This window comes from Mixophyes fleayi, chromosome 6 (assembly GCF_038048845.1).
Source record: "Mixophyes fleayi isolate aMixFle1 chromosome 6, aMixFle1.hap1, whole genome shotgun sequence".
Taxonomy (NCBI): Eukaryota; Metazoa; Chordata; class Amphibia; order Anura; family Limnodynastidae; genus Mixophyes; species Mixophyes fleayi.
In genome coordinates, this window is record NC_134407.1 from 154,986,279 (window position 1) to 155,014,073 (window position 27,795).

Consider the following 27,795-nt stretch of genomic DNA (forward strand, 5'->3'; position numbering starts at 1 on the left):
TAACCTCCGAGTCAGTTTCTGTAGCCACGCTACAGGGAGCTGTGGGTTTACCCTGTTTATCCCCCTGTGGTCATGTTGTATGTGTTGGTGGCCAATTCAGTAACATTGTTTGAATGGACGGATACCCAGTCAGGAAAGGTACTCAGCTGAAATATACTAGAGGCCCAAGTGTTCATGGCCAGACTAAGGAGGAGGACACCCATTACGTTCATCAGCAGACCAGTCTTTGCCTATGAAGAAAAACAAAAATTAGAAAACCAGGACATATAGATATAACACAATGTTTTATATTTGCACACACTGAGGCTCACTTAGAAGTGGATGCATCACTCTCTCTCTCTTTTTTAATTCTAATTTATATTTTCTCATCCTTTTCTGTATTGTCTTGCTTGTCCTCTCCATACCAGCATCTCCCACAAGCTATTAGTGAAACTAACGTGTGTCTAGCTCTCTCCAGCCCTTCTAGCAATTTTTTTCATACCTCTTAGCAACCAACACCACCCTCCTCAACAACCCCACTCCTCGACAACAACAATATGGACCTTTGTTACAGTGCAATTCCACTAAAGATATCAACCTACAAGACATGAGGATACTCCATACAGCTCTCCCCAGCAATGAAAAGATAAGTATTGCCTATTCTGCAAGTATAACCTGCATCTAACTGTTGATTAGATATGCACTCTAGTAGAGTGTATGTATCATGTACCCTTTCTTGACGATTTCCAATCTTTGGGGAAGCAGGCGAACCATCCTTCATGTGGTCAACATCAATGGTTTAAATTGAGTAGTATAAAAACCTATTCTGACTATTCAGATCAACCACAATGATGTCAGGTTTGTGATATACCAATAAGAGGAGATTGTAGATTTAAAAAATACATATGCCCAGCCCCCGGAACATCAGAAATCTGTAGAAAATGGTAAGCTAGATACTGTTAGAGACATTCTGGCTCTATTTTACCTATAAAAAGTGTAATTTACTTATCCTTTAAATAGTTATTAAGTATTACACTGATGTGTTGTCGGATTAAATGTCCCTACATAACAGAGTTACAATTAATATCTCTGCAGCAGTGATCTGAGGCTCCTGTAAATCGTATGCAGGTGTATTGAGGTGACAAATGCAGCTCCAAAAAGAACTTGTTGGGTCTATTTTACATGTTGTAACATTTCTTATATTAACTGTAGAAAATAAACCATTTCCTCAAATGTCTATGTTGAAGTCTTGTGTAATTCTTACTAGTTTCAGGAAAATGTTCATTCATTTACCACAAATCACATTATTTGTGATCATTATATTACACAATGTAACTTGCCTGATGACTATTATAACTAAAGTTTTGAATGGTTTTAATTTAGTTTGTTTTAATCACATTACATCACAGAGTCAACGAAGCAAAGTTTATTTGAGGCAGTTGGAATTATAACAGAGGACAAATAATGGAAATTTAGTTTAGAGGTTAATCCCTTCTTTGTGTTTGGATGTAACTCTATGTGAGTATGTGCATCTTAAACATAGTGCAGACTAACTCCTTATTTTATTTCCTAATTTCATCTTTTAGTTTTCTTAGCTGTTTGCCAGTGAGTTGGCCACTGACTAATATACAATGCTGTAGTCGGTACATGCCCAACCACTGCCACCACACAGCACAATGTTTCACACTTATTCCATACAGTATGACCCTATTTTATGCTAATGAGCTCCAACCAGGACAAATCAGTCTTTCCACAGGTGGGAATTCTATCTCACTACTGGCCTGTCCTGCTCTGAATACCCTGTGGGTAAAGCATTATCTAAAACGGCTCACCATATAAAGGTTCCATATAGTATCAGTTTGAAAGTTGTGCATTTGGTACATACCATGTCTTTTACCATCAGATGTCCAGTAGAAAATGCTATAGAGTTCGGAGGAGTAGACACTGGTAACATGAATGCATAGGAGCAGCCAACGGTACCAGGAATCATTAGATACAGTGGATTCACCTTAAGACGAATAGCCTGAAAAAGCAGATTGACAAATCTTAATTCTAGTTTGATGGATATGCCCTGTAGGATACTGGATGCCACTATTCAGTTTAGAACATATTGGGGCTATTATAAACTAAGAGAATGTCTCCCTCTCCATTGTATAGCCAATTTATATGGGGATTTATCCTAATTCTTACCAGCTCAGAGAGAACAGGAAGGAAAACAATGATAGTGGCTGTGTTACTGGCAAACTCTGTGAAGGAGGCAATCAGTATAGTAATGATGAGCACAGCAACTGCTGGTGGGATACCCTCAAGGGGCTGCAGACGGCCTCCTATCCATGTGGATAAACCAGACACCTGGAAGAAGAAAGATGAAGACATTTTGATACCAGGCAACTTCATTCCAGCAGTACAGAACATTTATCATGATGGTATCTGGTGCTTTGGTCTATATAAAATTAAAGGACCTCCCCGCTAGGTCTAAGAAGGTTCTTTACGCATATGAGAAGTGGAAAGGCCTAACTTAATTTGCCCTTCATAAAATTACCAGGGTTTACGCTCTTTTTCCATGTAATCTGATGCATAAAACAATGAGTAGAACATTCCCCCTCACCCCTTCCCTCCCCTAAAACATTCCCCTCCCTATTGTTTGTCTCCCCTCTCCCTTTTAAAAACTTAAACAAACAACATTTTTCCTTTTTATTATTATTATTATTATCATTTATTTGTTAGGCGCCACAAGGTTTCCGCAGCACCGCACATAGTACAAACAGTAGACTATACAGGGTATAACAGTACAGAACAATAAACAAAAAGTACCAATACTTCAGAAACTCCAGGCAGGCAGATGCAATAGAAACGGAGCAGAAGAACGGGTAAGGAGACAGGAGGGAAGAGGGCCCTGCTCAAGCGAGCTTACATCCTAAGGGAGGGTTAAACAGACCAGGCACAAGAGGAGCGAGTTGAGGTAATGGGAGAGAGGGGAGAATGAGTGGAGGAGATGGGGGTTAAGTGGATGGTTGGTAGGCTTTGAGAAAGAGGTGAGTTTTGAGTGCACGTTTGAAGGAGCACAGAGTAGGAGAGAGGCGGATGGAGCGAGGGAGGTCATTCCAGTGAAGGGGGGCTGCACGGGAAAAGTCCTGGATTCTGGAATGGGAAGAGGTGATCAGAGTGGAGGAGAGGCGGCGGTCATTGGCCGAGCGCAGGGAGCGGGCGGGAGTGTGAATGGAGAGGAGGTTAGAGATATAAGGGGCAGTAGAGTGGGAGAGAGCCTTGTAAGTGGTGGTGAGGAGTTTGAAATGAATTCTGTAGGGGAAGGGGAGCCAGTGTAGGGCAAGGCAGAGAGGGGAGGCAGAGGAGGAGCGGCGTGAGAGGTAGATGAGTCTTGCGGCCGCACTGAGTATAGAGCGGAGGGGGGAGAGGGGGGAGTGGGGGAGGCCGGTGAGGAGGAGGTTGCAGTAATCCAGGCGGGAGATGATGAGTGCGTGTATGATGGTTTTGGTGGCCTCCTGAGAGAGAAAGGGACGGATGCGGGCGATGTTGCGTAGTTGGAAGCGACAGGCTTTGGCAAGAGAATGAATATGGGGGGCAAAAGAAAGAGAGGAGTCAAGGGTGACACCCAAGCAGTGGAGTTGTGTGACAGATCAGGTGAAAAGATGTAAAGTTGAATGTCATCAGCATAAAGGTGATACTGAAGGCCAAAGGAGGAGATGAGAGCACCAAGGGAGGAAGTATAGAGCGAAAAGAGTAGAGGGCCGAGAACGGAGCCCTGTGGGACTCCTACAGCGAGAGGTTTTTATGTATATCATACCTGATTATAGATAATGACTCCAAGCCTTTCTTTTTATTGAGAGTAAGCATTTTGGAGTTTTATATGTATACACCATGTTTATCTCTTGGTATGTGTCAAATTCACTGTTTGTTTTGAAAAAACTCTAATAAAATTACCTTTAAAAAAAATAAAAAAATTAAAGGACCACTAAGCCAAAAATCTAGCTTGGCTTATATGCGTGAGCTATTAATAACACACACAAATATACATGTAAAACTTTCAAGAAGCTTTGAGAACAGTAGATATTTCAGACAAAGTTGTGGCACAATGTAAACCGAGTTTTAAACAGGATTTCTATAAGTTATAGGTTTTCCTTCTTTGCCATTTTGAATTAAAGCTATAATCCCCTCTAAAAACGAGGTGTGGTTTTGTTATCATAAATTTGATTATCTGTAAGAAGACACGTACAGCTGTTCATTTTTCTTGGGGTTTTGATTCTGTGAAGGATTTAATGTTTGTTAAGTGTCATGAGATTAAATTGGAAACCACTGTCACATGACATATGATCTAGAAAGCAGAGATACATTGGAGTAACATAACCAATGCTTCCACTTTCCACAGTTTTTTTCCAAGAAGAAATAGGTCAAGTTCAGAAATTATTAAATCTGGAAGTGGAAACACTGACCATAACAACCAGCCCCCCTTACCCCATACTTCTGCTATTATGTAGCCACCGACTGACTGACTTATGGGAGAGACACTTTTTTTAGTGACAGCCATATAAATCGGAGTTTGACTTTGCAAAGGCAACACTGAGTTAAAAGAAAAAAATGTTCTGCTTAAAATTAAAAAATCTGTGTGAGATTGCACCTTTTTCCAGCCTCTAATTTTCCATGTAAAATAAAAGAGAGAGAGGTAGTAGATAGAGGGGCATACACATGGGAGGTACACAATAATTAAGGTTGTATTGACACACAGTGCTTAGGGTAGGTTTAACTGTAGATATGGTCCTGCCTTTAATATTTACTTTTTTCTTAGCTAACTTTGAAATGTAAAAAGACGAGCAATGAAAAAAAAACATATAGAGCTCTATGTGCTTGGAGCAGAGTGATGCAATATGTAACATTTGGTTATTAAATCCAATGCAGTTCTGCTCAGAAAACTGAACATAGATTTTGGAGCACGTTTTAGATGATGGGATGGCGCACTCTGTGATTGCTAATGATGAATCTCATTACCATGCAGACATGCTATAGCTTCACCCTGTCCCTCCTCCACGCAGACGGCCAAGCAAAGAGACTGGGCAGGGGCACACATGGAGGAAAGTGTTGAAAAGTGCCAATGTTTCTAACATATTTGACATAGAACATAGACTCTGTAATGCCCCTTCATGCAGTTGTTGTATATCGTATCTTCTCACCTCACAGCCCTTTGCCATGGCGAATCCTCCCCCCAGCAATAAAATGATACTCCAGGGAACAGTGTCCTGAGCTTTCTTCCATGATAACAGTGGTTTATTTTCTGTGTTGGGAGCTGCAGAATGGGAGATTAAATTTGTCAGCAATAGATTTTTTTAAAAAATGACATATCAAAACCTTAACCTAAAATATAGGTGGTTAAATAACCAATATTTGTTGAAGATGGTTTCTGAAAAAAACATTGTTCCTACCAGTGTTTTAAGTGGAATGCACACTATGAAATATTGAACATGTCTAAAACAAAATAATGGTTCAATCTTCCCTAAGTATGGCTATTTACTATTTTTTGCAAAGAAGAAAATAAATAATAAAGCACTTAATTCCCCAGACATCTGTACAAAAGATACTTTCATTCAATAAGCTCAATAATGCCTACTTTTTCAACAACTTTTAAATGTCATATTTGCAGGCAACAATTGGCGCCTATATAATAGTTATTAAAATTATGGGCATTATAGTTGTTAATTTAACTTAATGATTATCTTGACCATTTTAAAAAAATATATGTTGAATAGAAAGTTCAACTTTCTGTACCTTTAAGATCAAACCACCATGTCAATGAAGGTTTTTCAGAGGGGAAGAAAAATAAAATGATGGATATGGTAATTCCTGTGACTGCGTCAGAGGTAAACCTATGAATAAAAAGTACTGAGAATTAATGACATTATAGCATTACTAAGAGTCTACCAAAGAAGATTACTATTCAGAACAATGATCCTGCTGCCCTGCTTTGAGAAACGCTGCCAGGCTATTGGCCTACCTTCTGACTTAATTCTGTCAGCAGCAAATACTTTATTATTTGAACTTGAGAGTTATGTCTTATTGTCAATATTTTTAAAGTTGTTCAGCAATACATGACATCTTCTTAAATGGACAACCCCTATACTTTTTCCTCACAGCACTGGGGTCATGAGTATGATTCCTAAAGAGGGCACTGTATGTGTGGAGTTTGTATGTTCTCCCTGTGTGTGCGTGGGTTTCCTCCAGGTGCTTTGGCTTCTTCACACACTCCTAAGAACACACTGGTAGGTTAATTGACTGCTGACTAAAATGGAGCCTACAGTGTGTGTCACTGGATTTTTCCTTTTCATGAAGGAAAGACAGATTCTAGTGCTGGTGGATAATGCAACTGTTTTGTGGACAGGTGGTGTGTAGTAATGTGGCACGTGATTTGACGGTCTGTGACTCATTTAATGCCACATTTCCATTTATAGACTGAACAGCCTGAAATACTCTATCACTGAAAGCTGTCCTTTCTACCAACTCTGAAATAGTGTAGTCTAACAGCTGCTATTAAGTGAGGAAAGTGTTAGTATAGGGAGAACAATTTTGAAAAAGGCCTGGTTGTCCATGGGTATGTCGATATACAGATATAAAGCAAGTGAAAATAAGAAATACTCATGGCACATTGCTGGGTTCATGTTTATTTTTCTATCACAATGTTTTATTTTCTTTACAGTTCCACAGTGTCTTCTATAAGAGTCTTGCACAGAAGTCAGGTCTCACTTTGCTAAATTTTCTCAATGCGTCATATCTGACTTCAGTGATATTCACACTGTTATAACATGGTAATTATATCTGCTATTAACTAACTTTGATTGAAAAAGTAACTTTATTTGTATAAAGTACAAAAAACACAAGCAATACGTTACACTCAAGTGTACACAGTACACCGTAAAACATAATCATGCATACATTTTAGCACAATACAAAGTATAAAGTACAAGATATAACATCCTACACTATACAACAAGTACTGCAGTAACCATTCAAACTTTAAACAATATCACCTTACAATAAAGCAACAGTGGATGTGAGGGGGAGGTAGGTGAGAGGGATAGGGTGGGGGAGTCACGAGCAAAACGTCATGTCACATCACATCCCTAAATTGGTAAGCTTTGTCTCTTTTAGTGCCAAAACTCAGCACTGTCACACAAAAATCAGGCCTGGTTTTCCAGGCCCTCTCACACTCATTTAGGACCTCAAAAACCAGATACCAAGTAATAGCATTTATGCGGGGACAGTAGCAGTTAACTATGGGTGCCATTAATTATACTGTGCTGCAGGTGATTGTTTATTTAAACTGTATATTGTAGTATCTATTCTAGTCTTACCCAGGTTTGAATGCCGATGCCCAGCCAGTTATAAACTTTGGGTCTCTTGTAAACAGAAGGATGGCAAAAAGGCAGAAAAAGGTGAAAACAGCTTTCTCTGCAAAACTAAACAGAAAGTCACATTAGTCTTAGAGTTACGGACAGAAAAACAAACGGAGATGTCAATTCCTAATATTTACATGCAGATCATGCCAGGGCTTCAAAGACATAATAAATTACCAGGTACATATGATTTGTTTGCTATAATCTGTCTACATATCATGGGCAAGTCATAATTCTAAAGGGTTATTAAGAAGTGGGTGCCAAACTCAATAGCCGGCATGTATATCAGTACCTGATGGGGAGGGCTGGTGCTATACTGCCATTTGGAGGATCTTGGAGTACCTCTTGTTAAGTTAGCTCTCAAATTAAAAAAATATATATGTATGACTCAAAAATAGGGACTCTCATTGATTAGAGTTAGGACTACCCCATTAGCAGAATCACCGTGACATGGCGGGTGGCTTTTCATGCATTTGCAAATGTGTGAAACTAAGGGTTTTGCATTTTTATGTACAAGTAGAAATAGCAGCTTACTGGTTCACAGTAGTGATGCTGGGGGATTTTTCTCTGCATTTGCTCCTTTCAGGACAATCCCACCCTTTCAAGCACCTGCTGTGAACCTATAAACTGATTGAGCAACTTTCCTTTCTGTTTTATTCTCATACTTGTCATCTCTCCCATAATGAAAAGGAGGCTCCCGAATTTTAGGTGGTTCATTCGGAGCCCTAAGGGACAAGGCCTTTCTCCCGCATACCATGGGGGCCTCAATAAAGCGGTTGCCCACTTGACCTAACTGTGGGATCTCCCAGAGGGAAGATTTTAAAAGTTGGCAAGTACACTTATTCTTGAAGGTACTTTGGAACAGTTTGATATTTTAATCATTGCATTTGTGCGTTCTGCTTTAAAGAAGGAGGTTCTTAGTGCCACCTGCAAGCATTACATAATGGTGTGTAGAACTAATGCTGCAGAGGCTTTTTTGAGAAATTATATTATATATTGACGTTATTAAGAACTTTCTTTTAAAGTATTATTGTTTAAATGATTGCTTTTGAAAACAATACATTGATTGCTGTACTCACTTTACAGGACCCAAATTATGATAATCTTCTTTTATTACGTCCTTGGCTTTAGCCTCTGCATCCAATCTAATCTCCGACTTCTCTTTCCTTTTACAACTTATAAGAAAAAAATTCTCATATTAAAGGGTGACTAACGTAACATACAGTGTATTAATAGTTTTACATTTAAAAAATGCAGTTTATAATTATATTCATTTAATTTCTCATAATTCCCAAGATGTCCCAGCTAAAGGGTATTTTCCATGTCAGCCACCATTCTGTCTCTCTGCAGTTTCCTCCTCTCCTGAGCCCTTAGCTCTGACCTCAGAAATCACTTGGACTGCAGAATATGCAGTGTGACCTCTTTCACGGCCAAGAATATCTCTGAACAGACATTTCCTTGGGAATCATTAGTTCATTTTTAAATACTAGTTAATCATAATTTTGAATGCAGAGTTTGGACCTGATGTAGAGTTGTGTAAGTCTAACTGCGGCCTGTAAAATGTAGTTTTGTAACACTGAGCATATGCAGTAAAATGCGGCGGTTTTTTCAGTTTTGAGTAGATTGCTCTTGTGACCTCTTACACCTGGAGAGACGGGTAGCAGACATTAAGTACAGTAAAGATATGCACACATAAGTGCAGCCTTCCCTCGCAATACAGCCTAGTTATATTTCAGTGCATCTCTACGTTTCACATATAGCATACATGCCGGAATGTCCGGGAGACTCCCAAATTCCGGGTAGGTCACCCGGAATCCCGGAAGAGTTGGCATTTTTCCAGCATGAGAGTCGTCATGGAGTTGTGTATGGGCGGAAGGGACAGGGCTTCACAAATTGCGACGTTTTGGCCCCGCCCCCAGTAATGCAATGTCTGTTTTGGGTTTTTTACCAGTGTAAAAAGAGTCAAAACAGGCATTACGTCACTGGGGCGTGGCCAAAATGATGTGATTCATGAAGCCCTGCCCCCTTCCGCCCTCCCCCTACACCCATCTTCAGTGATCCCCCGGAGGGAGCTAGCCAAAAGTAGGCAAGTATGACATATAGCTTTAGAAGTGTATTTATTGCGGGTCCCATTAGTCTGCTGGAAACCGTACATGCTGATGATTATGATGATGACAAAAAAATAAGATTAAATCATTTTTTAAATGCATATGCCATAGGTTTACAGTTACCTTTGGACCACAAGAATTAATTCCTACTTTAAATCAATGGTTCAAACAGCATCTTGGAGAAAACATTAAAATCTGGTTTATTGGCATATAAACTGGCAGTGCTCTCCCATACATGCTGCCAGCATTGATACTATACATTGTGAACTCTTGTCCTGACAGCAAATACCCTATTCCTATGTCACAACACCAATAAGTTCCAAGCCTTAATATAGGGAACGTTTTCTATACAACAGAAGAACAGCTATAGGGAAGGTTTTCCATATACTGTGCAAATATAAAGGAAGATTATTATGCAGTTACTGCGGAGTTCTCAGCCATGGGGGTCCTTAAGACTGCTGACTTACACACACCATACATTATAACTGTTATTTGTTCGTGTTTGCTGTACCATGCAACTTTTCATATACTGCACTCCTTGTGGTATCTGACATCCATCATCCTGGTCCAAAAATGTTTCCCTCCTTTCTCAATAAGTTAGACAGCACTGATCTATTTTATCTTTAACTAGAGATATTTAGGCTTTAACATAGTCCTAAGGAACCAAGTGGCTGCAATTTTATGAATATTGTTCCAGCCCAGAAATGGTCTTTATCACCATGTATAGGTGACAGAACCACTGTAATGGACCCTTAATCTAGAAACACAAGTTCCATTACACCAATTATAGTTTATAATCATTTAGAACATTTACAAATATGTATAGAAATGTTTTGTTAGAGTGAAGATATTTTAGATTAGGCACATTAGCCATCATGTCTGTGACTCTACTGATAAATACGGCATAGACAAGTCACAAGTCTCAAACTGATAATTGCAGAGAGCAATCATTTGCACTCAGCTAGCTAACAAGACTAATATTGTCATTCATTTTAAAAGCTGTCAAAGTACTGGAACAATCCTACATATATTTGTGATTCTTACAGGATGTACTTTAATGACTAATAAAAAATATCAAAGCAAAACAAATAAACACTCATCCAGGAGAAATCGTACCTAAGGTTAATTGCTCCGTGTAAGACTGAGATCCAGAGCCACCCAAGAATTAGGAATAAAACCATTAGTGGAAATGCGAAGATAAACCAGGAACCAAAATTCAGAACGTCACAAGCTGGAAAGAAGCTTTATAGGAAAACAAACATATTAGTTAATCATCAGTGTGTTAAAACAAGTGTATTAAAGGCCCAGATTTGTGGAAAGGGTCTAGCGTGGCAGGGTGACACTTCTTCTACAATGAAATCGCATTATTCTTTTACATATGCATGCTTCCCAGCATTAGCTCTGAGGCAAGGTGAGGTGGATTACAAACTGCATAATACAAGTGATGTACATGGGGCAAGAAGATCAGGGCCTGGGGGTAAATGTATCAGTCTGCACATTCTTAAAGTTGCAGATATTCGGCGAATTTGCAGGGCAGATTTAAAACAGTCTGTAAAGACAGTGCCATTTTAAATCTGCACTACAAAGGCGCCGAATATCGTTCACTTGCAGAATGCACATATTGATACATTTACCCCCTGGGGTTTAATAAGGTTATTCAATGATTACTTTTTGAAAAATGCATCTTTGAAACATGAAGGGCTTTATAAAACATGCAGCATATTGCACTGTAATGCCAGTGCTAGGATGCAGAATAGGGAAAAACAAACAGACACAGATATTTTATGGAACACTGTTGGACTAACATGTTTTTAATAGCCCTGGATTATAAAGTGCTCAAGGGTTATCAGCCAATGTACAATGGCTTGTTTTACTGGCTAACATATTGGCATGATCATCAACATGTGATTTTATCTCTCCATTGCTTTTGAGTTTATTCCATCATAAGTAATGCAAAAAAACATAGCACATAGTATATTACTTGTTTGTATGATAATAGAATACATAGATACACATAACTCACCTCTTTAGTTGTCCGAGGAGAATGAGATTGGGTGCTGTCCCAGTGAGAGTGGCTGTTCCCCCGATACTGGCTGAATAGGGGATAGAGATCAGAAATGCTTTCCAGATTCTGTTCTGATATTCCTGTTCTTTCTCCATATCTGAGTGAATCTCAGTCTGAATTTCTATCTTCTCTGGCACCTCCTTTCTTTAAAATAATCGACGTATGTGTTAAATATTAGTTTATTTGATGTTAGGACTATGTATCATATTAACAGGTAGCTAAAGAAAGAAAGGGCGTATTGGTCTTGAAAATAATGAGATGATCAATGCAAGAGCAAGCATACTGGATTTCAGACACCAACACCTATATGACCTAGTGGACCATGGGTTCTGATTGTGTTTGTATACTCTGAGACTGACAAAATGATGGCTGATAAATTAAGTCCAAACTTGAAGAACTCACAACCAATATGGGCCTCTCATGCTTATTATTTGGCAAGTGGGGGTGTCAGAAGAATGTTTTTAAAATACTTATTGCTACTAATTACCCGGATCCAGCCTGGCATGGCTGTTTTATACTTTTTCTTTTTTTTTTTGTGTGGGGAGGGGATGTGACTCCGCCCCCTTAATTGGTGCAACGTGGGAGGAGGTGGGAAGATCAGTCTGTTAAAAATTAAATGTGGGCTGGGCACACTTGTGCATTACGTCCCCATGAAGGAAATATATTTTGCTTTGTGGGAAGGTATATTAAAATTATATTTAGCAGGTGGAGAGGGTGCATTATTGGGGTGATGCCTGATTTGCAGGTGACCACAGTGCGTTTGTTTGCTCTTCAAATGGAGAGGGAGTAGTTTGGTGGACGGTCTAGAGCTAGGCTGCCCTCCTCTATAGCTTGGTCATTGATTCTCTGGAAGTGGCACACACATCACAGGTGAACTATCCTCCCCAGACTAAAAGTTAGCAGCCAGTCACTGAATGCACTGACTAAGAGGGATAGTGAAGGAATAAAAACTGATCACAACTCCCGAGTCACTCCAAGAACTTTACATCTGTGTATGTTTGATCTTCTTCTCTAGCAATAAAGTTTTGTTATTTTGGAGATGTCTCTGTACCAAGTCTTCTTGTCTAAACATTGATTCTTTCTGCATAGGACAACTGAGCTGCACAGTCACACTACAGATATTTTCACAAGGAGAAGACATAGATATAGATATAAAAATCCAATTTGCTGTATTTGGTAAAACTCTATTGAATTTTTATATATTAACAAGAGAAAGCGAGCAGAGGTTGAGAGTGAGACATACAGAGAAGACATGTGACATACCAGAAGCCAGGTTGTATATATTATCCCATCTCAATATGAACCAAAGTTTCTACATTTGTCATTGTACATTTTTGAATATTTGCAGCCAACTATATTCCTAACTAATGTTTTGTGATCGCAATTTTATTAAATGAATATACAACGGCATGGAAAAGCAAGAATTTACTGGAGGAAACAAGCAGGGTGATCGGCCTCTATTGTGTTTGTTTAAATTCAACACTCTATCTAGCTGTGGCCTAACAGATAATAGACTTTGTAATCTTACTGCTTGTTTGTACTCAAACATCATATACCATTTAAACATTACAAATGACCTTCCAGCAGCAACATAATAGTTGATCTCCTTATCTAAGGGATGTTTGAATGCAAAGTTTGGTCTGTTTAAGCAGTCTTTAACCTCCACTCCACATTCTTGCTAATCTCTTTAAGGAGTACTTCTAATACTGATTACAGAAGTACTAACATTTTCTCCCTGTCAAACAAAAGTGCCAAATATACAGATTACATAGAAAACTAAGATTCAACACTACAGTATCCAAATTTAGCAACTCACTGAAAAAACTCCAAGAGGGATAAGAACACTGCGCAACCTCAGTTTGTTTCTTTACATTTCCAGCTCCTTCTTTTTAGTAAAGGGTTTGTTGACATTTTAACAATGTGAAACATTAAAAATGTTTTAAAACCTTAATTTCTTATATAAGGTTGTAATTCACAACTCACTTACTGTAATGGTAGGAAACTAATAAAATAATTGAAAACACTGGTTTTAATAACAGTATTTTCAGCCATTGTGCTGTAGTTTCAAAGGAACCAGTTTATTTTATAACCACATTCCTCTCGAGTTGTTTACATTACATTATTAGATTTTTTTTTTCCTATAGAGTTCTTGAAATGTTTGTTTTTCAGTTTTTTTTTTTATTGACAAATAATTAAACACTGAACTTACTCTTCATTACCAGTGAGTATCTGCAGTTCTGTTGGCGCAGGATGCAAGCCAGTCTCATGCAAGGTAGCTGAAAGTCAAAACATTGTATTAGATCTACACCAAACAGTCATGGATATTAAAATTTTACAAGTATTTTTATAATCTGCTATATTTGCACTATTGTTGTAGGTAGTTCTTCTCAAAATCTTTACAGACACACTAAACCCTATTTTTATTACCCTTTGTATTTCTCTAATTGAGACATTAAAATCTGAAATATATAGTAATATTCATGTAGCAGGACTTTCCTAGCTTCTATAAAGTTGTATTTGCAGAATTTAGCTTACTTACAGGGCCATTCGGTTTTTGTCGCATAATGGCCTTTGCTTCTCCTGAAACTCTACTGTCAACTTTATACATGTGTAATAATCTGCTCAGATTACAGATTTTTGGCCAATGTCCTTATATTTACGGATGAGTCTGACATCATTGGCTGCATAGTTGCATACCTCCCAACTGTACCGATTTAGTCCCAATTCCAGGACAGTTAGGAGACGTGCCCTGGTGTGTGGACAGATTTTCTATTAATTAAACATGTTTAGGAGACTTGAACATAACCCATCCTGTTTTATTTAAACCATTAACAACACACGTACATGCCACTCATCTGATCAAAATATTTTAATCCTTAGTATAATTTTATAGTAAACCACTAGTTAAACAATAACTTGCAAAAATTAAATAAAAGTGAGATTATTTCAGTATAACAAGAGAAAAACTAAACTGAAAAATTGGGCTTTCAATTTCTGTACACATGCATGAGCCGATTAGACATTCCCGCATGTTTAAATCTGCAGATATAATATCACCACAATGAAAAAAAATAGCTTTATCACTGGAGATAAAAAGATATTGATAAATAGATGCCATAAAATGAAATATGTCTGTGGGAGAAAACTTTGGGTCAGTGTGGTTTAATTCACAGGTAGAATAACAAAACCACACTAAAACCAAGGTTTTAGATTTTTAGGGGGGGCTGACTTTAGTTGGATGATTAATCATGTATCTGTATATCTGTGACAGGGTAGGAATTGATAGGTAAACATTAAATGCATATACTTGTATCCCCAGTATAGCTTGAGTGGGGACAGCTGAAGGATTACAACGTGTGTCCATTGCCTAGGTCTAGAATGAGTCCAGTGCTGGAGCCAGAGAATGTCCAGTATCCATATGGTATCTAGTGCCAGAGGATACTCAGCGTCCAGGTAGGGACTGGTCTTCAGTGAGTATCCAACAACCAGAAAGTGTCCAGTGACCACTGGTTATCCAGCATCTAGAGGATATCCAGCATCCAGAGAGGGTCTGGTTGGTTTCAAACAATTAGATTGTCCAGAATCCAGAGTATTCAATACCTTGAAGGGAACCATCATCCAGAGAGAGCAGTGACTAGTAACAGGAGGGTTCTAGAGTCAGCACTGCAGGCAGAGCTCAATGTGTTCATGTACGGAAACACCCCAAGATTCCATAGATGGTAGAAACCCATGGACAGTGTGAGTAACTTTATAAACTACTATTGCTATAGACTGCATTTCTTGTTTAAACTAGGGGTCTACCTCAAGCTATACTCCCATCACATTCAAACTGAACATTACCCTACCCACTAGTAATGGCAATTCCTAGCTAAACCTAGCTGTGCATACTGTTATAACTGCCCATTCAAGTATTGTGATGTATCTTTATGCATGTTGTGTTTGCTTAGAGATCCTATTACAGACTTGCTATAACAATATAGCTTACAGTCATGATAGCCAACATTTGTTATAACCTTTTCCAAGCCATTCTGCCTTTGATTCTTTATGTTATATTTTAATAAATACATCAAGTGGCTTTCCCCAAATTAGATATGTATTTTTTTTACTGTGTAACTACATTTAACAAGTTTTCTGAAAATACTGCTAACCGGTGACTGAAAGCAAGATTCAGGTGAGGGTACTGCGCCAGAGACTGAGGTGTAGGATAAAGGACTGGTAACAAGAAGAGTACCTCAGTGGTCAATTCTGGGTCTTGTTTTGTTTAATGTATTAATTTGTGATACTAGAGATGCATGGATTGTTCAAACTGGTTTGAAATCGATCAAGTGCAATGGCCACCCAGCTCTCAGGCTGCGAACCATGAAGTTAAGATTACGATTCAATGTTCTTCTTTTAACTATGTGTTTTAGAGTTTAGCTAGGACATGCACCCCTCCCAAATCTAAATTTCACCTTCTAGCCGGATTTACACCTAACTCAAAATTGGGCCCAGAGGGATACTTAATATCTAAAAGAAAAAACCTTTGGAAAATCACTGGTTGGTGGGAGGCCCATCGATATGGGAGACCTCTATTAGGAATAATTTGCTGTTTAGAAATAGTTGCCCTTGAAATCTTACTTAAAACTGAAGTCCCCCATCATATAGTCAATCAAAACCAAAAATGAAAGGAGATGGACACCTACATAAGTATACATCCATATGTATCACAATTAGCCAGGGCACTCAACAGAAGAATGACAATGGTGTTCTGATCGTCCAGTCTGACTGTCAATCATCTTAGAATTACCTGAGGTGTTATCACCCTTCATTTCTTTCTCTTTTCTACATTTCTCGCCAAACAAACTTTTTAGAATGGCATTTGCGATGGGGAGCATCATGGCGGTAGAAGCAGTATTACTCAACCACATGGACAGGAAAGCCGTTGTCATCATCATCCCCAGTATGAGCCTTAAAGGGAAGTGTGTATTATTATTAACAATATTGGAATTCTGTCATACATATATATATACACTGAGTCCTCTCTGATACAGATCGAGCGGGAACACAATTCCCGCGCATTTCTCTTAGACTGAATGAGATCAGCAGCTGGATAAGATCTTTGCTCTGCTGACTGGTATCATAACACCTTTTCAAGTTTTGTAATCTCTCCAGCCATCTACAGCTGCACAGTGATACATGAAAAAGTCTAACAGACGAAACGCGTCAAGGATCGTTTTGAGGTGCACTCGTTTTGACTCATCAGCTGAGGACGCATTGTCATCTGCCTGAGAGGGCTGAGGAATCATATCTCCTGTCGGTATATTGATGTAAAGGAGCCAGGATTACCGGTGTTTGGCTAGATCTTAACTGGACAGTGGATGATCACAGTGCACAGATAAGCTTGAATTGATTTTATTCAATGTACGGGCATTGATTTGTTGTCTATGGATACAATTTTATGAATTAAATGATGTTTCACTTTTGTTAAAGACGCACTACTCTATTGCTTGCTATTTTCTATCTGAGTTTTAGTTTGGAATACCCTAATCTGCATAAGAAGGATCTGGAGTTCGCAGAGGCATATTGTCTCAGATAAGCAAAATTATATTATTTATCTGGTACGAGGATAATTTGATAATTAATCCGATCACTGCTCTGACTTGGCAATATCACACTATGTTCTGGCGCTTCTTTTTCTCGTTTGTTTGTATATATATATATATATATATATATATATATTGCTCCTATTAATAACTTTTGGGAACAGAATACATTAGCACTCCTTGATTTAACTATGAATGATAATGGAGAGATGCATTAGAGTATGCTTTATTACAGAACTGAAAATGTAATTATTTGTAATGTAATTATCAATGATAATAAAAGGATGTATATGGTTTTAACTTTAAAAAGCATGTTTTACAAGAGCCTCAAATTACGTATTTGATGGACAGACACCGGATTGGAAATTATTATAATTGACTATGAGGCCTAAAACCCAAGCAAATTAAATATGCAATGAACTTATTACTATTTTAATAACCCGGATATGAGGGAACCCTAATTCCTGAGGGAGCCATTATTGGTGAAACGCAAGGTGTGTTCCAAACAACCAGGGTGTTCATTGCGGCAGTAGGCGAGCAGTCTCTAGTAAAAAGCTTTAAACAGCCTGATTGGATTGTAACAAATGGAAATAAAAACAAAAGGTTTTGAAAATAGTATATGCCCAGAAAGTAAAAATAGATGGCCATTACCTTGCAGGCTGGACTCCCACCAACATTAGGACCTTTAGGGCAATTCTCCTGTGCAGATTCCACTCCTCAATTGCAGAGGCCATGATCAGTCCACTAAGAAACAAGAAATTTGTATCCAGGAAGTACTGTGGGCAAACTTTGCTGGAAGGCAGAATACCCATAAAGGGGAAAAGTACTATTGGGAGCAGAGCAGTAACGGCCAGAGGCAGTGCTTCCGTACACCAATAAAAAGCCATCAGCAGGATGACATAGAGGCATTTTCCTTCCTGAAATCACAAGCAGCAATTCATTTTCATAATTATTATAGAATATACAACTGAAATAATAACAGCTTAATCTTAGGAAAATGTTTTTCTTACAATCAGTTTAATCAGTGATTTCATCAGGCATACTGCGGTATGATAAGAAACAACACACACACTTAAAGGGTCACTAAAACGTTTCTACTAATTGTGTCCAGCACAGGTGATTCTATATGCAAGACATAGGGGTATATTTACTAAACTGCGGGTTTGAAAAAGTGGAGATGTTGCCTATAGCAACCAGATTCTATCTGTCATTTTGTAGAATGCACTAAATAAATGATAACTAGAATATAATTGGCTGCTATTGGCAACATCTCCACTTTTTCAAATCCGCAGTTTAGTAAATATACCCCATAAAGCAGTTTTAGGTAATACCTCTGTGCAGGCTAGGGTTAATTCCCTCTGGCTCATATTATATGCTTTTTACATGCATTTTTTGTAACCAAAGTAAAATGTAGGTGAACGGAACTGACACTTTAAACCATTGCTTGCAGTGTTACCATACTCATTGCCATTTTTACTTGCATTGTGTTACGATTTTCTGAACTCTTTTTGTTCTATTTTTTTGCAATTACAGCAGGTAAATGCAGCAGTTATGCCTACAGTGATCTTTTCAATGCTAGCAAAATTCAATTAAAATACCATGGGGTAAACTTATCAAGCGGCGTGTTTGAAAAAGTGGATATGTTGCCTATAGCAACCAATCTGATTCTAGCTGCCATTTTGTAGAATGTACTAAATAAATGATAACTAGAATCTGATTGGTTGCTATAGGCAACATCTCCACTCTTTCAAACCTGTAGCTTGATAAATTTACCCCCATGAGTATGTGGCTTTAGGTAGTTGTTTCTGCTACCACTTTGCCTGCTCTCTGTCCTATTTCCAGACCTTTAATTACGTGGTACACGTCTATTGACATCATGTTCGGCAACAATGATGTCACACGTATTCATCACCATTATGTCAAACCCCTGAGCTATTATATTAGATTGATGAGCAAGCTCTTGGATAAAGTAATAGTATTATGGGGAATAGAAAGCAAATAATAGCTAGCACCATCATAGATAATAGGTTAAATACCTATAACATGAATATTACACACACTCATCCCTTAATATTTACTGAAGACAAATACAGTGAAATGTGGGGACTTCTACAAGTATAATGCAAATCCTTTCACATTTTATTTTCTGGTATAGAAGGTATTAACTTGCCAGAATTGCTCTTAATAAAATAGAAAAATGTAATAAAAAAATCATTGTGTTAAAGCAGAATAAGTGTAGGCAGAGACCTACTAATGGGATATTAGGTCATTTGCAATTCGCCTAATCTACTAGAGGCAAATTGCTATGTGAATCTCTACATTCTCAAACCTTCTAAAAAATTGCTATACATCTCACAATCACAAAAACCATCAATTTATTTTCCAAGTGTATAGACAAAAATAATCTTGCTGGTTTCAAACACTCTAGATGCCTGAAAATCAGTGAGATAAGTGAGATTTCCCATTCATTTCAATGGAATTAGCATATCAATGGGTGCAGAAAGCACATATAAATCAGTGCTGATTGAAATTAATGGGAAAATGCTCTGTTATATAAATAAATTATTATCTTTTACAAGTTTTACAATGCTTTGTTGCTAATGCCATTGTTTCAGAGTGGATTGAGATCAGTACCTGTTCAGCCAATCACAACTGGCCAGCATGTAAACATTGCTTGTGATTTTCTGAGCTTTTCCCTTTCATTTCTATGGGCAATGCATTACAATGGGCTTTATGTACCCACTGAAAATGCATTGCATTTTCAAATGAATGGAAAAAATGTTGATTTTGCACAGCAGAGTAAAATAGCCCTGAATTGCCTCAACTGAAAATAAATCAGTTCTTAAGAGATTCATTTCTGAACCCAATTGCCTATTGATAGCTCTCTAATTTGTGTGCAAAGATTTTGATTAGATTTAATACAATTTTAATATACATATAGTGGAATGTGAGGTGCTATTGATGGTTCTTTTGTTTTACTTTTTGTTTTTTGGACTGCAAAGAGGGAATTTACCCTGGGATTAAAGTATCGGAGGCTTATCATAGCATGATCATCCCAGTTCCTAGATTAGTTCAGTATTTTGATAACTGTACTTAACCCCTTCATGACTAGAGGTCATTTTTTTGTGAATATATAAAGTCATTTATGTTTTTTTGATTATAAATTAAGTATGAGATACAGACTTTCATATATGCACATTTGCAAAATTCCATAAAATACTGAACAATCAGGTAAGATAAACTGTGTGAGAGAATAAGGGAGTCATTAATGCATTATTGGGGAACTGGGAGAAGTTCCTTGTAAACTGATTTGGAAATGAGCAACAATGAGAAGATAAAAAGATTGTAGAAACATTGTTAAATATGTTAACCATAATATACTTAAATTATAGTCTACAGTAGATAATTTATAGGAATGATATTATTAATTTAAAACTGAACAATGGACCTTACGGCTTAAGAAACCCTAGCATGGGTTTGTAGGTGGAACTAACACTTATAGGTAGAGTTAACAGTTTTAGATTCAGTACCCCTCATCTTGGCATACAGCCTAGTACTGGTATCTGCATTTTTGGTGGGGACCTCACGCTTTTCAATTTCGGCAGTGGGAACACTCTTTTTCTTCCAATATTTATGTTTTTAAATTGTGATGCAGGATACGTGCCAATGATCATCATCAGCACATATCCTGCATCAGGGGGATGCAGCTGCAACAGATACACCTCCTAAAAAGTGGGGAAGCGCCTTATTGCACTTCTACATACTAATTAATGAGCATCAGCCCACCCCTTGTCTCCCCTGCTCTGCCTCTCTAAGGGCCTGAGTCATTAAGGAGAGTAAAGCATTAAAAAGGAGTAACTTTGCACCTCGGCAAAACTATGATGCATTGAAGGGGGATGTATATTTAAAAATGTGGGGACAGATTTATAGTTGGCATAGGACATGGCCTAGACTAACTTTAAATTTCAGTGTAAAAATAAAGCTACTAAAGCTATCAAGTATTTTTGTGCTAGATGAAAAAACAACCAGTATTTAACGTATGTGAAAAATAATAAACTAAATTGCACCCCTTGCTTTGTAACATGGTTTGTCCTGGAGAACATTTACTCCTCTTTTTGCCGCACTTTCCTTAATGACTCAGATCAGTAAGGAAGTAAGTGTACAGGCAGATACGTCTAAGTCTAAGGGCTAGATTTACTAAACTGCGGGTTTGAAAAAGTGGAGATGTTGCCTATAGCAACCAATCAGATTCTAGCTGTCATTTATTTAGTGCACTCTACAAAATGACAGCTAGAATCTGATTGGTTGCTATAGGCAACATCTCCACTTTTGCAAACCCGCAGTTTAGTAAATATACCCCTAAGTCTACATACAGACTTAGATGTACGCATTTTAATGTGCACTACAGGGTTGGACTGAGCTTATAATGTTATCACATATGGAAGAACAGTGATAATCACACCCCCAGATTTGCTCCTATGGACATTTGTGGAAATATCCTACTCGGGTGTGTGAAATCATGGAATAACTCAAATCAAGGACTGCAATTCTCAAACCTGTCTATGTCTGAACCCTGTTTGGACTACCATTGGGATTCCTTAGGTAATTGATGTGAATGTGGGGACTTTAACAATAAGACTCATGTAACTATACACAATACTTGGAATCAGAGTAGGTTATATCAATGGACCTCACAGACCAAGAAATATACTGTATATCTCTTATCCTTCATTTGCTTCTCATGGGTCAGATATTATTTTAACCCTAATGTGAGGACACATTAGCAATTTCCCCACTGAAATTTAGTTTTGACTTCCTCTGGATCAACACAGCTTAAACTGTTAATAAATTGAACTTTATGGAATTTTAACTTTATTCAAACGATTTAACTGTGTAGTCCCCTTCCCTAACATATTAACCCTATCATAACAAAGGTGTAAATCCAGTGTCAAATTACTAAAGACCAGAACAGTCATTCATCTAAAGTATCCTTTATGTGAAAAAATTCAGAATATTTAAAAAAGAAACCACATTGTTAAAATCAGCTGCTCTTCTGTCATGACTTTGTTAGAGTGTTTCAAGTTAAAGAGACATGAACAAGGACATGCAACCACTGCAATTATTAATTGACTATAATAGATGCTTTCCTGCTCTTGTCTATTTGAAACTCCCTATCATGTCTCACTATACTTAATTTAAAACTATAAAAAAAACTAATGAAATATTTAAGTACATAATAGAGAAGAAAAAAGAAGGTTTTCAGGTCTGAATATTCATTTTACAGGTGAGTTGGAGGTTAAGAAATTACTAAAATAACACATTTGTATATTAGACTAAAACACATTGAGATTATTTAATAATTTTGTAATATTACCTATATTTTTATTGACAGTATAGTTACTAAGCAATGACAATGCCTTTCCAATGTAATGGGACTTTACATGCAAGGAAATGTATAATCTGCTTTAAAGCCCAAGCTTATTAACAAAATTGGATTATAGCAGCTTAAAGGCACTTTATTGCAAACATTTTTCACTAGATTTAGAAAGAAACTAGCTGGCAAAAACCACCACCGTATGTCAAGAATTACAATGAGTTGGAAGAAACATATTGCCAAGGATTTTGCTGATGGAAGCAGTTTATACAAACAGGTTATTGTTCTCTAATATATTCTGCTCCTGCAATTAAACTGGGACAATCAGAAAAAAACACTGTATAATTAGGGTGGAAGTGTGATTATTAAATGGAAATTCAACTTTGTCATTCTTTTTCATAACTTCTTCAGTCTGGAATGGGAACTAGTTCATTTTGCTGCAGACCATAATGTCTTTAAAGGGATTGTTCACCTCTGACCACCCCAATAAATTATACATGCCATGCAGTTTTTAAAAATTTTAGCCTTATTATGAAAATCAGCTAAACTATCAGCTATGACCGTGCTCTTCCCTGCCTGTGCCACAGATGCATTAAACATTATTTAAATGAACTGTTGATGAGCATAGAAGTTCCTGTTTTACTGATACTATGTGATCATTCAGAGTCAATTTACTGTGAATTGCCAGTTTAATGAAGTTACAGTGTGTTTCTCAGGAGTGCAGCGAGCATGTTCCTGGCATTAATACTGATGAATATTCATAACCATCCAGAAGATGGCTAACTTGACACTTGCATGTGAGTTAGGACAAACATGCTGACTGGCAGTATGATGGGACATTCCTCTCATATTGCGACACTAACTCGTAAATTGAGACAGTTGTGAAGCATATTTAAAGTATATCTCCCAACACTGGTCCTGGACCACATTGGTGCAAAGTGTGCACACATGAAAAAAATAATAATAGTCTACCTAAAAACCCCATCTTCTGTGGCAGCTGCACACAGCACCCACTAGCCGTGATGAGCAGGGACATGCCTCCCAACTACCCAGCAACCTTGACAAAGGAGCCGAATGGTAGGATGGTGGCACAATACCTTCAAATCTGAACTGTCCCTTCTATATTGGGCCTTTAAGGAGGTGTGATTAAACTATCTCTGCAGAAATGCACCTTGTGGATTGGGGAGTCATACTCAGGAGCAGAGCCAATGATATTACAGCAGTTCAACTAACTAAAGTCTCACCTCTTTGTCCTGTTTCAGGTCCCAATAAGACACTGTCCTAAAGATGTAAGAGTGATTTCAGGTGTCTGTAATGCTAACACTGTATTAAACTTTACTTTTTTAACAGAACTGCAGTGGAAGGTGAGGCTAAGTTGTGAGCATGCTGTCTCTTGGGATTGCAGCATTGGATGGGATGGTGTATAAAATAAAGAAGCAAAAGCACATCAGAAGTGAAACCAGCTCCAGGGCTGTTGTTTAAATAAAACCTTTTAGGGGAACTTTGCTATTGTTTTCTTTCACATACAATTCCATCTAGTGCTGCGCCCCAGGAGAAAAAACTTACAGCATTAAGCTAGGTACACACTACAGAATTTTCCACCAACTTTTTATGCCGATCGATTTTACATGCGATCGATGTTCCGATCGCTCGGTCCATGGACTGCATACACACTAGCCTTGTTTAGGACGATAAAGGGAAGAGCGTACGTCCCTTTAGCGACTTTTTCCAGCCATGTTGTCGTAAGCAATGACTGTAATTTCGTACTCACTGTTGTGGATCGGTTTATACACACTACACAACGGAAATGAGATTGGAACGAAAATATTAAACGGTACGACCATCCAAATGAGGCGACAATCGTCCATTTGGGCAGACTTTCGACCGTCGTGTCACTGCACACACTGACCAGACTTCGTATGTCGGCTGATTTAGCCGATTATTGGATGAAAACTGTGTAGTGTGTACCTAGCTTAAGCAAAAGCTATCTGAGCTAATGATGGAGACTGCGCAGAACAATGACTTGTGACAACCAATTATAAGCGCTTGATTAGAACCACAAACAAATATCAGGTTAACAATCACCTGCATATATCACCTACATCTAAACATTTTAGTTTTGGTGTTTAGCTGTACTAGGAGCCTTTCACCCTATATCAGCCCCAATCCTCTCAGCCCTAGAGCTTGACCAAACTGAATACAATGAGTCTTATCAGGTCTGTTGATTAGGGTTTAGGTAGTCCATTCATTATTATTATTATTATTATTATTATTATTATTATTAATTTTTATTTATAGGGCGCCACTAGGTGTCCGTAGCGCCGTACAGGGACAAACAAAGTTACAATACAAGGTGAGACAGCATCTACTCTTGCACACCAGCCCTTCTTGCAAATTCCACAATTTCCATATTGCTGATCCAGGCATGTACTTTACATTTATTCTAAGGTGAGCAGTTTAATTCATTAATTTTGCATACTATTAATTTTATCTCATGATCTTAACTCCAGTTCCCCTTATTCTGGTATAAGCTCATAATATATTGATTCATAGAATCATATGCCAGAACCACATTCTCTATGGTTTGCAGAAACAGAACAAGCTACACGAATGAGAAAAACAGGAAAAAATATAAATTCATCCATAAAGCTTTTTTGGGCTTCCCCAGAACATTACTATTTGATTTTACATTACTTGTCCCTCTGGTTACAGCCCTAGATGGAAAATGTTTCTTGTAATGATGGTTCAATGATGCATACCCGCCAACAGATCCTGGTATTTAAATAAATTCTCTGGATGGTCCTAATTTAATGTGATAAAATGGGTATTGCCTGCTGGAAAAAAAGTATAATCTCTTGTAAATCTCTTCTAAAATGGCTGTGGCTTGGGAGGAATGGGGTGTGGTTTGAATGTTGGAGGTGTAGCTAATTTGTCCAATAGGTGCAAGTTTGTATTATTAAATCATAGGCTTCTCCTGCCATAACTCAGTTAAAATGTCTCAATGCAGACCCCCATACATTAATATGGGGTCTGTGAAGTTCTCCAATTTATTAAGCTTTGAAAAGCTGTGCTTTTCACAGGAATGTAACACCATCTCAGGAATGCGTTACCTGTAATTTTTAATGGGATCCAGCTGAAGCCTCTCCGGCTTCCCTGGATCCCTCCCCTGTGGAAGTGCTGTGCACATGCGCATAGTACTTCCTCCTTTCACCGACAGCGATAGGCTACATAGGTAAATGAGTTTGTGGAGGAGAGGGGAGTTCACTGGGGCATCCAGAGCAGCCCCGGCATGGTGAATTTCAGTGGTGTTTAAATATGCATCATTGCAATTTGCAAAGATGCATATTGATTGACACCGCATGACTTCAATAAATATACCTCTAATTATTATATCTCGGAAGACAGCATCTTCAAAGATAAAGTAAATTAAGTTGCTGAAAGAACAAAATTGGAAAACCTGGATTTTTGGGTCCTACCATTATAAATGCCTTATTGAAGGGAAATGATCCCACAGAACACAGCTGAGATGGCAATTATTATTATTTTTTTGTTGATGTTGTCAATGTATTACACATAAAAAAGCCAATAAACTGTGAGATAAAGGAAAATTGCAGACTATAGTGGATGGTTCATCTACACAGAGTTAAAGCAGACATTTTGTGAGCTGAACCAATTTTCGGGCTAATTCACCAGGAACTAGAACTATCACTAATGCAAGAGGCACAAAGTGGACTGCATTCTAATGAATATTTGCCCAGCCCACAAAACAATAATATACCTTCACTGTGCATAACCCACAACAAATGACGTTATCTATATGCGAATAACTAGCTTCTACCATCCACCCACTAGTCTGCTCCTTCTCCTGGGCTGCATGAAACAGGCTCCTTTTCATTCATTTGTATTGCAGCTCAGCTAGGTGCAAGATCACATTGCTCATTAAGGGATTTTTATATTTTGACTACAGATTACTTCTGGATAGAAGAAATGAAGAGTCCATATAGATTTATGTGATTAATAAAGTGGGTGAGACTTTATTTCAAATAAAAGTTTAACATTTTCAATGTCTGTCTTTTTTTTACTGTTAGGTAAAAGTACCAGCAATTGGCCTGCTGGTTCATGTATTTCTGCAACCGCCAGCATGGACAAGCGGTGATTGGCTGCCAAATCTTGCTGAGACTTGTAGTTCCACAAATGTAATGTTTTATACATTATAACACAACCATCACACAGAGGTGCCAGGAGGAGCCATAGTGCTATTCAACATGGGCCAGTTTGCCTGGGGGAAATATTATTTTTTCAGGCTTGGTTCCCCTAGGAAATTCCACTCATGTTGACCAGGCTGCAGATCTGTCTGATACAGTATGGGCAGCCCAGCCTGGCATAGCCAGTTGCTGGTTGCCACTTTTGTAGTGCATTAGCCGTAAACAGCCCAAGCTGCAACACTGCTCTTGACCATCATTAGTACGTATCTCTACACCAGGCCTGAAGGAGCCACAAAAAAATACACTTCCTAAGAGGCGTATATCTGGAAATGCGACCTACTCTAAATATATTATTTATTAAGGGCAAGTCTTACGTCTAACTCTACATCACAACCTAAGGGTCATTGATTCCTGTGAGAAAAAGAGCAGTCTTTCTACACAGGCTTCTTCAAATAACAAAGGTCATGCTTTTTCTTCCTCATCCACGTGCACATCAGCTGTATGAATCAGACTGTATACACAGGCTTCACATTTTTCCATAAAGAACAATAATCCATAGTGTGCTGGTTTCTCCCCTACTTCCACAGAGGAAAAACAGGACGCAGCACTGATGGATTAAGAACACCAATATTCTCTAAACCTCGCACCAACCATTCCTTATGTAGCTATTTTGTCAAAATAACAACCTCACACACCTACAGCCCAGCTATGGTATGGAATCACTGTACATTTTAAATGTTTACACGTACTAAACTAACTACCACATCCTTAGCAAGCTTATAATTAAGTTTTTAAAATAGTCCAAAATAAAAAAAAAATCTAATCTGAAACTGAAAAACACATTTGTATTAGTTCACAACAGCTTAAATACACCCATGGACAGTTTTGCTTTACACTACTCTGCTTGTAACTAAAAAAAAAAAAAACGTTTTGCCTAGCCATTAACTTGTTAAAGAAACATAACAACTTACCTGTGGAGGAAGCGTAAACAGGATAGGTAACAGGATCAGCGGAGTTACAATCAAGATGATGAACCTCTTAATGCACCAGATTTTTTTGACCAGAGCTACAAGTACAGACAT

The 27,795-nt window shown here is 38.0% G+C and overlaps 1 protein-coding gene across 1 annotated transcript; it reads right to left on the bottom strand.

The window, feature by feature from the left end:
• On the bottom strand, positions 1-27,795 carry SLC13A3 (solute carrier family 13 member 3). The gene is made up of 13 exons (XM_075215320.1): positions 27,685-27,795; positions 17,786-18,051; positions 16,339-16,499; positions 13,762-13,828; positions 11,511-11,696; positions 10,604-10,729; positions 8,459-8,554; positions 7,338-7,442; positions 5,758-5,855; positions 5,166-5,278; positions 2,170-2,331; positions 1,865-2,002; positions 1-230 (listed from the first exon to the last, which is right to left on the bottom strand). Exons 1-13 carry the CDS (start codon positions 27,793-27,795, stop codon positions 57-59), a joined length of 1,803 nt encoding a protein of 600 aa, XP_075071421.1. The 3' UTR covers positions 1-56.